Source organism: Marmota monax, unplaced genomic scaffold (assembly GCF_021218885.2).
Source record: "Marmota monax isolate L192 unplaced genomic scaffold, Marmota_monax_Labrador192_F-V1.1 WCK01_AAM20220418_F8-fsc00008, whole genome shotgun sequence".
NCBI classification, from domain to species: domain Eukaryota; kingdom Metazoa; phylum Chordata; class Mammalia; order Rodentia; family Sciuridae; genus Marmota; species Marmota monax.
The window spans coordinates 27,956,054-27,971,072 of record NW_026694432.1 but is presented as its reverse complement, the minus strand read 5'-3'; the positions used below and the strand labels follow the sequence as shown (position 1 = coordinate 27,971,072).

Sequence of the window (15,019 nt, the reverse complement as noted above, 5' to 3'; positions counted from 1 at the left end):
TTGCCCTCACTTTCCTCTGCCTTGCCCCTGCTCCTGGAACACCGTTGCTTCCCTCCACCCCAGATTCTCCAGTACAAGAAGAGGTGCTCCGAGCTGGAGCAGCAGCTGCTAGAGAGGTCCACAGAGCTGGAGCAGCAGCGGCTGAGGGTGGGTATCAGGGTGGGGTGGGCGCGGGCCCTTCCCTCCGCCTGTCCTGTCTGAGGCTGCCCCCTCCCACCTAGGACACAGAGCACAGCCAAGACCTGGAGAGTGCCCTTCTCCGCCTGGAGGAGGAGCAGCAGAGGTGAGGTTGCGGTAAGGAGGGCGCAGGGCTGGTGGTGCTGCCCTGGGTGGGTGAGTGCCCACTGGCCCCTTGTGCCCTGCCCAGGAGTGCCAGCCTGGCCCAGGTGAACGCTATGCTGCGAGAACAGCTGGACCAGGCAGGCTCCGCCAATCAGGCTCTGAGCGAGGACATTCGCAAGGTAACCAGCGACTGGACACGCAGCTGTAAGGAGCTGGAGCAGCGGGAGGCGGCGTGGAGGCGCGAGGAGGAGGTGCGTGTGGGCAGCCTGGCGGGTGCAGGCCCTTGAGGAGCGCTGGAATGGGGGGCCCTCGGGAATGGGAGCAGAAATGCGCCCGGCGCAGGTGAGCAGAGGTCATGGTGGTCACAGCAAAGTCGTTTGTTTAGCTTTGTGTTTGGTACCAGGGATGGAACCCAGGGGCGTTTGAGCACTAGCCACACCCCAGCCCTTTTTATATTTTAGAGACCGGGCCTAGCAAAGTTGCTTAGGGCGTCACAAAATTGCTGAGGCTGGCTTTGAAATTTGGATCCTCCTGCCTCGGCCTCCGGAGCTGCTGGGATTACGGGAGTTTACGTTGATTACACAGGCCGTGTGCCTTTTCTTTTACTCCTCATAATAACGGCGTAGTGACTGCCACCATCCTTACTTAAAGAAAGGTTCTGCCTGCTTCCTCCCACGATAGGGGGGAGGAGCCAGCGCCCCGCCCCGCCCCTCACGCAGCACGTCTTCCCTCCAGTCCTTCAATGCCTACTGCAGCAACGAACACAACCGCCTGCTCCTCCTCTGGAGGAAAGTCGTGGGGTTCCGACGGCTGGTCAGCGAGGTGAAGATGGGCACTGAGAGGTAAGGCCCTGCCAGCGGCCTCCTAAGTGAGACTCAACTCAGCACATCTACTGTGTGCTGGGCCCTGTGGAGATGTAGAGCAACTGGGGTAACGGCAGTCAACGCTTAACTAGGGATTACCAAGAGCTAGGCTCTCTGCACTTGTTATTTTACCTGATATTTACAGTGTCCTTGTAAGGTAGAAACTATAGTATTTCCCAGTGTACAGATGAGGACTTTAAGGCTCAGAGAGGTTGAGTGACCTTCCCAAGGCCAAACAGCTGTGTCAATTAAGATTTGAAGCTCCTGCTTTAAATCCACTAGAATACTCAATTCTGCTACCAAAACCCTTGCAACATCTAATGGTGAAAAGACGGGCTCCTGCAAAAATTCTAGATCAAAGAAGCAAGTGCTCAGACAAAGGGAATGTTCTGGAAGCTCAGAAGGATGAAAGGGTGAAGAAGCCAAAAGGAAGTGGGAGTTGCAGGGAGCCCTGAGGAGTGGGTAGGGTTGGAAGTAGCAGAGCCAGGTGTTTCAGGCAGAGGGAACAGCATGAGCAAAGTCTCTAGGATGGGAGAGAGTGGCTGCTGGTGGGGTTGGAGGAACAGCAGGAATGAAAGGAGAGCCTCACTGGGCAGGGAGCCTGGCCCTGCCTGTCCTGAGCAGAGGCTGTATCCTTGTCAGAATGGATAGTCAGCTAGACGCAGTTGATCAGGCTGTGGGCTGCACCTCCAGCCGGGAAACTGATGTATTTACTTTTTTTAAAAAAAATATATATATTTAAGTTGTTGATGGACCTTTATTTATATGTAGTACTAAGAATCGAGCCCAGGGCCTCACACATGCTAGGCAAGCGCTCCACCACTGAGCCATGACCCCCCAGCCCCATGTTTCCTTTTTCACATGAAAAAAATTTTTTAAAAATATTTATTTTTAGTTGTAGTTGGACACAATACCCTTATTTCACTTATTTATTGTTATATGGTGCTGAGGATCAACCTAGGGCCTCGCACGTGCCAGGCGAGCACTCCACTGCTGAGCCACAACCCCAGCCCACATGAAAAATCTTTAATTAACCTTTTCCTATATCTTGAAATAGTCAGGGTCTGATTTCCATTTTTTATCTTCATAGTTTGTTTGGATCAGGAACTATGAAAATTAACACAATGTGACTTTTTTTTTATTCTTTTGACCTTTTAAGTCTCCTTTAAATTATTTGTTAGGGAAACTGGGTCAGTTGTCCCAGAGATTCCCATAGTCTGGATTTTGCTGGTTGTGTCCCTGAGGTATCATTTAACATGTTCCTCTGTTCCTTGTATTTCCTGTGAATTGCACATTGGATCTAAGGCTAGATCAGATGCAGATTGGCATTTTGTTTTTCTGGCAAGGCTGCGGGATGGAAGGTGTTCTCCATCAGAAGGCCCTGGCCTGTGTGCCTCTCTTTGTGATGCTCTTGGTGCTCTGGACGTTCACTGAGAATAGACAGCTGCAGTATTCGCCTTTGTACAGTAACTGGATGCCAATGAGGCACTTCCTATCTTCACTGTTGGATACCCAGCCTTACAGTTCACTCAAGAGAGGACTAGATTTAACCTACATATGGATATGAAATAGACTTTAGTTTTAATCAGCATTCTCAAGGTTCCCATTTCACAAGGGTACAGAGTAGGAAATCTCCTACCTGATCCCAGACACTTCCCTCCCCTCCTCAAGTCAAGCAGTGTCACCAGTTTCCTAAGTGACCTTCCATAACCAGGTGCAGTGACATATGCCTGTAGTACTGGCACTCCTGAGGCTGATGTGGGGTTGGGGGGAATCTCTTGAGCCCAAGAGTTCAAGACCAACCTGGGCAACATAGAAAGATTCTGTCAAAAAAAAAAAAAAAATTCCTATGTGACCGTTCAAGGTTCTTCTATACAAGCAAATATAGCAAGTCTCTCAGTCCCATCTCTCTCTTTCCTCCTGGTCCCCCCGCTTTTGGGTAAATACTATGGGTATATGGGTAGAGTTTCATCTTTGCAGTTCTTTTTTTAAATTTTTTATTTGTTTTAATTAGTTATACATGACAGTAGAAAACACTTACGTACTTTGATATATCATACTTAGATGGGATATAATTTCTCATTTTTCTGATTATATATATTATAGAATTACATTGGTCATACAGTCACATACATACATAAAGTAATGATGTCTGTTTCATTCTACTATCTTTCTTATCCTCACATCCCCTGCCTTCCCCTCCTTTCACTTCCCTCTACCTAATCTAACGTAACGCTATTCTTTCAGTCAGTTCCTTTTTTTTCATAAATTTTTTTTAGTTGTAGGTGGACACAATACCTTTATTTAATTTATATATTTTTATGTGGTGCTGGGGACCAAACCCAGGGCTTCACACATGCAAGGCGAGTGCTCTACCACTGAGCCACAACCCCAGCCCCATCTTTGCAGTTCTTGAAGATACTTTCTTCACCTACTAGTTACTACTGGGAGATGGCTCCATATCAGTCTAGGAAGAGGTTCCCCATTGGTTTTCCTTGGCTGCAAAGTAGGCCACTGAATGGATATACTATCATCTATTTAATAACACTCCTTTTTTTAATATTTATTTTTTTTAGTTGTAGTTGGATACGATACCTTTATTTTATTTATTTATTTTTATGTGGTGCTGAGGATTGAACCCAGGGCCTCACATGTGCTGGGCAGTTGCTCTGCCTCTGAGCCACAACCCCAGCCCAGCACTCCTCTTTTGATGGATACTTAGATTGTCACCGGTACTTTTTTTTTTTTTTTTTGGTACTGGGGATTAAATCCAGGGGTACTTTACTACTGAGCTACATCCCTAGTCCTTTTTTATTTTTTATTTTGAGATAGGGTCTTGCTAAGTTGCAGAGACTGGTCTTGAACTTGATCTTCTTGCCTTAGCCTCCCGAGTCACTGGGATTACAGGTGTGCACCACTGTGCCTGGCGGGAGTTTTACAGGGGCAGGTAGTACAGCACACAATGCACATGGGTCACCCCTCGTGGTGGGTGTCTGGGTGTGCAGGGTGCATTCCTAGTGGAGCTGGAGGGCAAAGTGCTTATATATTCATGATTTTCTGAGCTCTCCTAGTTGGTCTCCATTGTAGTTATACCCATTTACCCTCCTACCAGCCGTTTGGAGGAGGGCCTGGTTCCCCGCAGCCTCACCCACACTGGGCATTATGTAACATTTTTTTTTTTTTTCAGTCAATCTGATAGTGACAAGTGACATCTCAGAGTGGTTTTAATTTGCATTTGGTAGTCCCCTGCATCCCATCCCCATCCTGTGCTTTCCTCAGGGACCTGCGGCAGCTGGGAGGGGAGCTGGCCCGGACATCTCGGGCTGTCCAAGAGGTGGGCCTGGGGCTGAGTGCCGGCCTGAAGCTGGCGGAGAGCCGGGCCCAGGCGGCCCAGGAGAAGCAGGTGCTGCTGCAGGCCCAGCTGGAGGAGCAGCTGCAGGCCAAGGTGCTCCGAGAGAAGGACCTGTCCCAGCTGCAGGTGCAGAGCGACCTGGACAAGGCTGAACTCAGTGCTAGGTGGGTGGTGGTGACACTGTTCAAGTTCAGCTTCCCCACAGAGGGGCACCTAGAGACTCGGGGAGGGGGACTGTCTGTTCCACGCATCAGACCCTATTTCTGCTTGGGCTCAGCCAGGCTTCCCAGGTCCCTGTGTGGGACTCAGAGGGCTCTTTCCCAGGGCACATCATGAGCAGTTCGACCTGTGAGGATGGGACCCATGGCCCTAACTTCTGCCTCCTGGACAATGCCCAGGGTGCTTTCCAAAGAGACACGACAGTGGTGACCTCAGTCCCATTTTATAGGTGCAAAGTCTGAAGCCCAGAAGGAAGAGTGACCTGCCCAGGGTCACACAGCTAGGGAAGTGGATTTTAGTGGCTCTGCTCAGGTTTGGGGAAACACAAAAGACCCAGAAGCCAGTGGGTTTGAGGAGAAACTGGGGCAGGTCCCCCATTTACCTCTGTTGCTTCCCTACCTTAAGAGTGACAGAGTTGGCCCTGGCCATGGAGCGCCTTCAGAACCAGAATCTGGAGAAGGATCAGGTCAACAAGGCCCTCACTGAGAAGCTAGAGGCCCTGGTGAGTTATGGTGGGTAGATGAGGGCCCGACCAGATCCATGGACCCAGGCTTAGGGCTGGGCTACTCAGACATGCTACTCACCCCCACATCGTGTGCCAGGATCAGGGTAAGAACAGTCACCTCCTGTATCCTTTCCATACTCCCAGCGGCCCTGCCTCATGATCCCCACTGCACAGAGTGTGCTCCAACCCAGTAAGCAGGGGAGTAGGACTCCACCTCCTGCCTGAGCTCCCAGAGGAGCATGGTTGCCTCCTACCAGAGGGATCCTCCCTAGGGCACTGCTTGGATTGGTCACCTTCTGTGTGGGGCTGAGCCTGGCTCTCCTCCAGTGACTGGGACAGGACATTGCCTCTCCAGGCCTCTGGGGGCAGTGGGTTCTGCTAGCTGATCTATGGATAGCCATAGAGGCCACCTGATAGGTGGAGGTCCAGGGAGGGAGGAGAAGGTAGAGTTTCACACTAGGGCACAGCCCCTGACCGCTCTTTGTCTCACTCCAGGAGTCTCTGCGGCTACAGGAGCAGGCGACCCTGGAGATGGAGGACACAGAAGGGCTCCAGCAGACCCTGAGGGACCTGGCACAGGTGCATGAAGGAAGCTCTGGGAAGGTCTGGCCAAGCAGGCCTGGGCCTCTGGCCGCACCCTCTGGTGGCCTTTGGCTGAACTAAAGCGAGTGATGGCCCTGGGTACCCCTGTTAGCTCACCTCGTCCCTGCGCTGGGAGCCCCAGTCTCAGAGAGGAAGCTTGGCACTTTCCAGGCCATCTGTGCGAACCGATGAATGGTGTCTTTGCAGTAAATGAGCCTTGCTGGAGAGCTGTGGGCTGAGCGCCCGTGGGGGAGGTGGACCCCAAGGCTTCCCGTAGGGACTTCGTGAGGCTGCCTGGCCTGGGCCTGGCCTGGCCAACCCCTGGGCTCCTACTCCCACCTTCCCCACCCCAGGCCGTCCTGTCAGACACAGAGAGCGGTGTCCAGCTAAGTGGCTCGGAGCGCACAGCAGACACCTTGGACGGCAGCCTGCGGGGTCTTTCGGGCCAGCGGACCCCGTCCCCGCCGCGGCGTTCCTCGCCCAGCCGCGGCCGTTCCCCTCGCCGAGACCCGTCCCCGGCCTGCTCTGACTCCTCCACGCTTGCTTTGATCCATTCGGCCTTGCACAAGAGGCAGCTGCAGGTTCAGGTAGGAAGGGGCCTGAGCATCCCTAGCCACAGCCAGGGACCCAGCCAAGCCCCTGGGGGAGGGGCTTGGGCGCCCAGGGGGCGGGGCCACAGCCTGGGGCGGGACCGTAGGCCTGGGGGCGGGGCCAGTAAGCAGACCTGGAAGTCCAGGTGTCAAGGAGATGTCTGAGAGCTCTGGGGCAGAATTGGAGCCCACAGTGGGATGAAGTGGGGTGAAGCCTGGGAAGGGAGGAGGTGGGGCAGAGCCAGAGTCCTGGGGGAGCCAGGACCCTGGGAGAAGGAGTCTGCTGGGACGGGAGGAGCTTGGAAGCGAGAGGTTCCGAGGGTAGAACCAGGGGGCCAGAGGGAGAAGTCTTGCGGGTGGAGTCTGAAACTAGCAGAGGAAAGAGTGGTCTAGGCGTTGTCAACTTCATGGGGACCTAGATTGGAGTTGCTTGGGACTCCGGGGAGGTGAGGACTTAGAATGGTGAGGCCACAGAGGAGGGGAGTGGAATCCTAGTCCTTGGGGCTGAGGCCCCCTCTCCTGCTGCAGGCCAGGCCCCGGCCTAGTCCCAGTCCCTCTGTAGCCTGGTGTGCTTCCCCGGAACCAGCAGAGTAAGTAGGCTCCCCAGACTCAGTGACCCCCATGCCCCAGGACATGCGTGGTCGCTATGAGGCGAGCCAGGACCTGATGTGCACCCTACGGAAGCAGCTTAGTGACAGCGAGGGTGAGCGGCGTGCCCTAGAGGAGCAGCTGCAGCGCCTGCGGGATAAGATGGATGGGGCTGCTCAGGCCCAAGAGGATGCCCAGCGTGAGGCCCAGCGTCTGCGGAGCACCAATGAACTCCTGAGCAGGTGCCTGGGATGTCTGAGGTGGAGGAGGATAAAGGATAAATCAGTGTCTGAGCCTAAGGCCAGCCCTAATCTTTAAATGGGTAGTTCTGCACCAATAGGTCACCACTGGCCACATGTGTCTATTCAATTTTAGGTCAATTAAAGTAAAATAAATTACCAAACGGGCTGGGGATGTAGCTCAGTGGTAGAGCTGCTGCTTCAGGACCTGAGTTCAGTTCCCAGCACTGCACGCACACACGAAAGTTAAAATTCATTTCTCAGTTGCATCAGCCACATTTCAAGTGCTCTAGATCTACACATGGCTGTAGAACATCTCCCTCTTCTCAGAAAATTCTTTTTTTTTTTTTTTGGTATTAGGGACTGAACTCAGGATAATTTACCACTAGGCCCCCCCCCCACTTTTAAATGATCTTTTCAAAAATATATTTATTTTTTAGTTGTAGTTGGACACAATACCTTAATTTTTTATTTATTAATTTTTATGTGGTGCTGAGGATCGAACCCAGGGCCTCGCACATATGAGGCGAGCACTCTACCACTGAGCCATAACCCCAGCCCCCCCCACTTTAAAAAAATATTTTTAGTTGTAGTTGGACACAATAACTTTATTTATTTATTTTTTATGAGGTGCTTAGGATCAAACCCAGCGCCTCATGTGTGCTTGGTGAGCACTGTACTGCTGAACACAACCCCAGCCCCAACCATTAGCTCCTTTTATTTTCTACTCTGAGACAATCTCATTAAGTTGCCGAGGGTCTCACTAAGTTGCTGAGGCTGACTACAAACTTAGGATTACAGGTGTGCACCAGTGTGCCCAGCTTCTCAGGGAAATTTTGACAATGTTGTTTTGAGACTGTTTCCTAGAGGGCTTTTTTTTTTTGTACTGTAGATTGAATCTGACTGCACCTTTTTATTTTATTTTATTTTAAAAAAATATTTTTTAGGTATAGGTGGACACAGAGTCTTTATTTTACTTTATATGGTGCTGAGGATCGAACTCAGTGTCTCACACATGCTAGGCAAATGCTGTACCTCTGAGCCACAACATCAGCCCTTATTTTTGATTTTGAGACAGATTCTCACTAAGTTGCTTAGGGCCTTGCTAAATTGCCCTCGAACTTGTGATCCTCCTGCCTCAGCCTCCCTAGTCACTGGGATTACAGGCATGTGCTACCATACTTGGCTTCCTGGAGATTTGCTTTTTTGGTACTGGGGATTGAACCCAGAGGCACAAAACCACTGAGCCACATTCCGAGCCCTGTTTTGTATTTTATTTAGAGACAGGGTCTTCCCAAGTTGGTCAGCACCTCACCATTGCTGAGGATGGCTTTGAACACTGGGATTATAGGCCTGCACCACGGTGCCTGGCTTTATTTTTGTGACTAAGGTCTTGCTCAGTTACTTAGGGCTTTGCTGAATTGCTGAGACTGGCTTTGAACTTGGCGATCCTCCTGCCTGCCTCCCGAATTGCTGGGACTACATGCATGCGTGTGCCACTGCACCCAGTGTCCTAGAGTTGTTGTTGTTGTTGTTTTTTAAGATGGACACAATATCTTTATTTATTTGTTTATTTTTATATGGTGCTGGGGATCGAACCCAGTGCCTCATGCATGCTAGGCAAGTGCTCTACTACTGAGCCACAACCTGGCCCCCCCTCTTTTTTTGGTAGTTGTAGATGGACAGCGTGCCTTTATTTTATGTGTTTATTTATATGCAGTGCTAAGGATCAAACCCAGTGTCTCACACATGCTAGGCAAGCTCTCTGCAACTGAGCCACAACCCCAGCCTGTTCCTAGAGATTTTTAAGAGAAGAAATTATCTACCTCTCAGCTACATGGTTATTTTTGTTTTATCTTCCTAATTAGAAGTGTTTAACAAAAAATGTGAAGGATGAGGGGAAATCAAAAGGGGGGGCCCCTCACAGTCTCACCTGCCCCTCTGAACCCCTAGTAGGGTATTGGCTTTGTTTCTATTGTGTTTCCTGTCAGTGAGGTGGCAGAGTAGGGGCACTTGTACACCCACCATGTTTGCAAGTGCTTCATGTGTATCATCTCAGTCTTTCTGTCAGACTCCTGCAGTTTGGAACTCACTGTATGGAGATGACTTGCCCAATCTCACAAAGCAGGTGTGGCCGTGTGGGCAGGGTAGAATTAGAATTCAAGCCCATTGGGTGGCCACCCATGATTTCCCTGCCTGGGAAGGAGATGGCTTTTTAAGTAGTGCTGATCAGCGAGCAGCCCATTTTGCATTCTGCTATTTTTACTTAATGTCATGTCATAAGCTTTTCCCCACCCACTGCCAACATTAGTATCTAGCATATTTGGGGACTGCAACTTTGAGGGAAGATAGGGAAGCCCTAAGCCTGAGCCAGAAACCCCAGCTGGCTTGAAAGAAGGTGTTACAATCAGCCCCTGCCCCTACTTGTGACTATTAGAGTTGTGGAAAATGGCAGCTCCCTGCAAGCTTTTGGGATTCCCAGTGGCAGTCACACGCCCCCCTACTGTGGCTGCCAGGTACTGCTGTTCTGTGCAGTGGGAAGCTGATCTGGACAGGTGCAGCTCTGTTGGGCTTGCTAGGATTGCAGAGGGGTATCGTGGGGGCCTTTTGTGTCTGTGTGGCTTAGCAGAACTGGCTGCCAAATTGCCGGTGTGTTCCAGGAGCCTACTCCTGGCCTTTTGCACTTGGTGGGGGGACTCACAGGTAACGCAGCACCTTCTTCCATCCCACTAGGCCTTCAAGTGGGCAGGCTGGGGGAAGAAAGCCAGGCTCCTGCTGGGAGGTGTGGGTGAGCTGAATCAGCCACGGGAGCATCAGAACAGGCTTCCTGGAGTGAGAGGCCTGGGAGGACAGAGGACGCAGCTCCTGGGCAGTGGCACAGCCTGGCTTCTTTGCGGGGAGAGCAGCCATAACAGCGCCTGCTGCTCCACTATCCCTTGTCCTGCAGGGAGAAGGGCAGCTTGGCCCACAACCTGCAGGCGGCCCAAGAGCAGGCCGAGGGACTGCGGCAGGAACTGGAGAAACTGCAGGCTGCCCAGGAGGAGCTGCGGCGCCAGCGGGACCGGCTGGAGGAAGAGCAGGAGGATGCGGTTCAGGACGGCGCCAGGGCACAAAGGGAGCTTGAGCGCAGGTGGGCAGCTCCTCACCTCGCCGCCAGCTCCCAGAGGCCTCCCAGGGAGCCTCCCGGCTCTCACTGCACCTCCCGGCTCTCTCTGGGCACCTCCTCCGTCCTGAGCCTCCTGCCACCTGGAGGAGGCCTCTGGCGTTGCACTGGCGCCTTGTCTTCTACCCCACTTCTACCTGGGCCAATGGACCCCTCCTTAGGAGGCCAGGTGGCTTCTTGCTGCTGGGAGGTCACCATTTTGATGCCAAACTTAGTGTGGATACTTGATGGGCATAGTGCACTAGAGCCTGGCCCTCCTGGGCTCAAGCAGTCCTCCTGCCTCAGCCCCCCAAGTAGCTGGACAACAGGTCTGTTCCCTTGAGCCCGGCTAACCAGCCCCACTTGGGGAAAGAGACTCAGGGAGGTGAGTCACTTACCTAGCATCAGAGAACTGGTAGGAGGCAGAGTTTGAATTATAAGAACTATAACAATTAAAATTAAAATAACTATTAATAATATTCTTATTAAAAAATTTAAGGGCTGGGGTTGTGGTTCAGTAGTAGAGTGCTTGCTTAGCGTGCGTGAGGCACTGGGTTTGATCCCGGCACCACATAAAAACAAAAACAAAGGTATTGTGTCCATCTACAACTTAAAAAAAAAAGAAATGCCAATGCACCAAGGTTCTCTTGTTTAACTCTCATTATAAGTCTGTGATGTAGAAGGTGTTATCTCCATTTTGTGGATGTTGAAACTGAGTCAGAGAGGTCATGAAACTTGTCCCAGGGTACATGGTGAAAGAGTTGGGATTTGAGTCTGCACTGTGTGGGTCTGTAAGACACAGGTTGTGACGACGTTTAGTGCATGTAGTGGTGGATGTTGTTCTTGCTTGGGAAGATGTGTCAAGCAGTATTTTAAGCATTTCCTGTAGAGTAATACACATATTCTTATAATGACTTCTTAAAGCAGGTGACACCCCATTTTGCAGATGTGGAAACTGATGCTCAGAGTCAGGAAGTTAACAGGCAGGGGGTTGGCTGTCCTTGTGGGTAAGGCTCTTGCCCAGCATCCTGCTGGTTGCAGGTGGCCAGGACAGAGAAGTGACATGAGGCACCTGCCTATCTTCTGTCCCACAGCCATAGACAGCTAGAGCAGCTGGAAGTGAAGCGCTCAGGGCTGGCGAAGGAGCTGGTGGAGGTGAGGGAGGCACTGAGCTGCGCCACGCTGCAGCGGGACATGCTGCAGGCCGAGAAGGCAGAGGTGGCCGAGGCGCTGACCAAGGTGGGTCCCCATTTATCACACAACTACACACCTACCTCTGACCCAGGTCTTCCCAGTCTGGCCACAGACTGATCCTTGGCTGACATCGGAGCCTGGTCACAGACTGACCCCTCCCTTGGACCAGGCTGACTTTTCTTAGTGGCCATATTCCTGCTTTTCCAGATGTTCCCGGGCAGTATCTAGACCGAGGTCCTGTGTCTGTGGGAGGTGGGGCCGTGGTCCAGAAAGTTTTCAGTGGGAACCTGCCCCATTCCCCTCACCCTGGACCCTGAGAGGTACCATCCTTAGGCCTCACTCAGGGAAAGCCCTGAGCCTTGGCCCTGCTGCGGCATCGCCTGGGTTCTCTTTCCCTCCAGCTCTGCAGCGTGCAGCTTCTTAATGTCCTCACAGGCTGCAGCCTCCTCCCTGAGCAGGGAATTTCCTGACTTATCTCCCTACACCATCCCGAGGTCCGTCTCTGCGCCTGTCCCTGTCTCTTCCCACCACCCGTCTCTCTCCACCTGACTGGCTCTGACACATGGTCCCCTCCCTGCAGGCTGAGGCTGGCCGCATGGAGCTCGAGCTGTCCATGACCAAGCTGAGGGCAGAGGAGGCTTCTCTGCGGGACTCCTTGTCCAAGCTAAGTGCCCTCAACGAGAGCCTCGCCCAGGACAAGCTGGGGCTGAACCACCTTGTCGCCCAGGTATATTGTGTCGTGGGCCCAGAGGCCTGGTCCACCTGTCCTCCCCATCGGGGAGACCCCACTGAGGTGTCCCAGACCCCCACACCCTGCACCCGTCTGTTTTGGGCTTTGCCGCTCCTGTCTCTGTCGTCGTCTGTCTCCACTCTGTCTTCTCTCTCCTGGTCTCACAGGAGGGGTCCTTCTTCATTCTCCCTCGTCAGTGTCCACACACCCTGCCCCTTTCCCCAGGCCCTCTCCTGGGCTGATCAGTGGGTGAGTGGAGGAGCATCCCTGTCCTGGGAGGAACCTTGCTTACCGTCCCGCCACACTCACCCCCGCAGCTGGAGGAGGAAAAGGTGGCCTTGCTGGGCCGGCAGCGTCAGACAGAGCAGGAGGCCACCTTGGCTCTGGAGGAGCAGCAGAGGCTGGAGCAGCTGCGGCTGGAGCAGGAGGTGGAGCGGCAGGGCCTGGAGGGCGCCCTACACGCCGCGGAGCAGGCCCGGGAGGCCCTGGAGCAGCAGCTGCCTGAGCTGCGCAGCGAACGTAGCGGGCTGCAGGAACAGCTGGCTCAGGTGGGCCGAGCAGAGGGGGACGGGCCCAGCCTAGGAACCTGCTTCTGAGTGAGCTGTCCCACTTCCCTGTGCCTCAGTCACCCGTCAGTAACTCGGGGCTGAGAGTTCTTGTCAAGAGTGTCGTGAACAATAGGTGAGGAAACTGGGAACCCAGCACAGGGGCCTGCTGTCAGCTCTTGGCACGGGTGCAGCACATGGTGGTGCGGCGAGGCTCGAGGGATCAGAATCACACATTTTGGAATGTCACAGCTGCAAGGGACCCTAGGGCTTCAGGGACCTAGGAACTTAATGTCTTGGAGTGAGTCCGGTTCCTGGAGGGGCATCTGGAGGAGGGCGAAAGGGGAGCCGGAAGCGGCTTCCGCCCTCCACTCCAGCCAGCAGAGCAGCTCCCCTGGTCGGTTTTATATATTCAGCTGCTCTGCAAGTTTTGAGGTGAGGAAGGGTTGTCGCCCCTCACTCCCATAGCTGAGTGAGGGCCTTGTTTTTGCACACATGGGTGCTGTGCGTCTAGAAAAGGCTGGAGTGCCCAGTGCGGACCACACAGCAGGGCAGAGCCTGGGCTCAACCCTGGGTCTCCTGTCCGCCGGCGGGAGCTGGGTCAGACCCCGAGTTGAGGTGCTGTGTGATGAACGGGTCAGGGGTTCTGGAAGTGGTGCTCACAGCCCCTGGTGGGGGCCAGCTCTCCCGGCAGCTGAGCGGGCGGGAGCAGGAGCTGGAGCAGGCCCGGCGGGAGTCCCAACGGCAGGTGGAGGCACTGGAGCGAGTGGCCCGGGAGAAGGAGGCACTGGCCAAGGAGCGGGCTGGCCTGGCTGTGCAGCTGGCGGCAGCGGAGCGCGATTGCCAGGCCCTGTCAGAGGAGGCCACTCGCCTGCGGTAAGGTCTTGGGCTCTGCCCAGCACCCCCAGGGCCTGGCGTTGGCCCACAGGGGCCGTTACTTAGGAGCATGGCTTGCCAACATGCCCTTGCTGTGGCTCAGCCTTCCCCAGGGGAGCGTGGCCCAGCTAGGCAGGGAGGCTGGCACTGGGCCCGGGGCTGGGCACGCCCTGAGAGCCAGTTACCTGGGCTGTTGAGGCCGAGGCTCGTGGCCTCAGGGGCTTGTGTACTGCAGCGTGGAGAAGGCAGCCCTGGAGAGCAGCCTGTTCGAGGTGCAGACGCAGCTGGCCCAGCTCGAGGCGCGCCGGGGGCAGCTAGAAGCGGATGGACAGGCCCTGCTGCTGGCCAAGGAGACCCTGACTGGTACGAGGGGCCAGGGCCAGGGACACCAGGTTCTGGGATTCCCCCAGGCAGGCAGCATTGACCTAAGAGGTTTCAGCTTCCCTGGAGCAGCCCCTCCCTCTCTGGACCCCAGATTCCTGCTCTGGCTAAACCCTTGCCAGGATGAGAGGCACAGGTGGCCTGACTCCGCAGGAGCTGCTGTGGCTTTGCTGTCCCCTGGGCGGCAAGAGACTTCTGAGTTCTCCTGCAGAGCCAGCGGCTGCTTTTCCCAGGACACTTGACACTTCCTGTGTGTCCCCACTTTCCCTGGTGCATGGCTTTTCCTGCGGTCTAAACATCAACGAGGCACTTACCTGGGTTATGGAAATTGACTTCCTGTTTACATCCACCTAAGCAGACAGAACCAGGAAGGGAAATGCTGGTGGGTTTCCCACCGGGAGATGGTGTTTGGGTGGTCCACAGAAGGACACACCATCGCATTGTCACCTGTGTGAGTGCTGATAGTTGACACTTGACTAAGAATGCTTATATCATTAATCAGTAAAGGGGATGCTTTGTGTGGAGCTGGACAGCATTGAGAAATTACTGATCTCTCTGCTTCCTCATCTGTGAATGAGGATAAAAATAAAAATAAACTAGGCATGTTATGTAGGTGAATTGAAATTGTGGGATATAACCCAGGTGCCTGATTGTGGTGTGCTCAGTCAATAACAGGGTGGTATAGCCAGGTGCTGTGACTGTGCCTGCAATCCCAGCAACTTGGGAGGCTGAGGCAAGAGGATAGCAAGTTCAAGGCCAACCTGGGCAACTTATTGAGACCCAAAATAAAAACGAAACGGCCTGGGAGTGTGGGCTTAGCATGCAGGAAGCTACGGGTTTTATCGCCAATAACCATACATGCAGCCCAAACGGGAGTGGTTATATTTGACATCCTTCCCGTTTGTGGGGGCCCCCCCCTTTGTGATATTCT

General features: G+C 53.6%; 1 protein-coding gene across 16 annotated transcripts in view; it reads left to right on the top strand.

The window, feature by feature from the left end:
- The window catches only part of Crocc (ciliary rootlet coiled-coil, rootletin), a 46,462-nt gene that overhangs the window by 13,507 nt on the left and 17,936 nt on the right, over window positions 1-15,019 (top strand). For 15 of the 16 annotated variants that reach the window (XM_046468472.2, XM_046468473.2, XM_046468474.2 and 12 more), the window contains 15 exons: window positions 64-147; window positions 222-283; window positions 368-533; window positions 1,018-1,124; window positions 4,425-4,661; window positions 5,122-5,218; window positions 5,717-5,800; window positions 6,157-6,390; window positions 7,024-7,223; window positions 10,168-10,350; window positions 11,457-11,601; window positions 12,137-12,283; window positions 12,604-12,834; window positions 13,514-13,707; window positions 13,943-14,070. In XM_046468472.2, the coding sequence (XP_046324428.1) occupies window positions 64-147; window positions 222-283; window positions 368-533; window positions 1,018-1,124; window positions 4,425-4,661; window positions 5,122-5,218; window positions 5,717-5,800; window positions 6,157-6,390; window positions 7,024-7,223; window positions 10,168-10,350; window positions 11,457-11,601; window positions 12,137-12,283; window positions 12,604-12,834; window positions 13,514-13,707; window positions 13,943-14,070 (2,299 nt within the window). The remainder of the gene's footprint in view (window positions 1-63; window positions 148-221; window positions 284-367; window positions 534-1,017; window positions 1,125-4,424; window positions 4,662-5,121; window positions 5,219-5,716; window positions 5,801-6,156; window positions 6,391-7,023; window positions 7,224-10,167; window positions 10,351-11,456; window positions 11,602-12,136; window positions 12,284-12,603; window positions 12,835-13,513; window positions 13,708-13,942; window positions 14,071-15,019) is intronic. The other variant, XM_046468468.2, reaches the window with a different exon arrangement.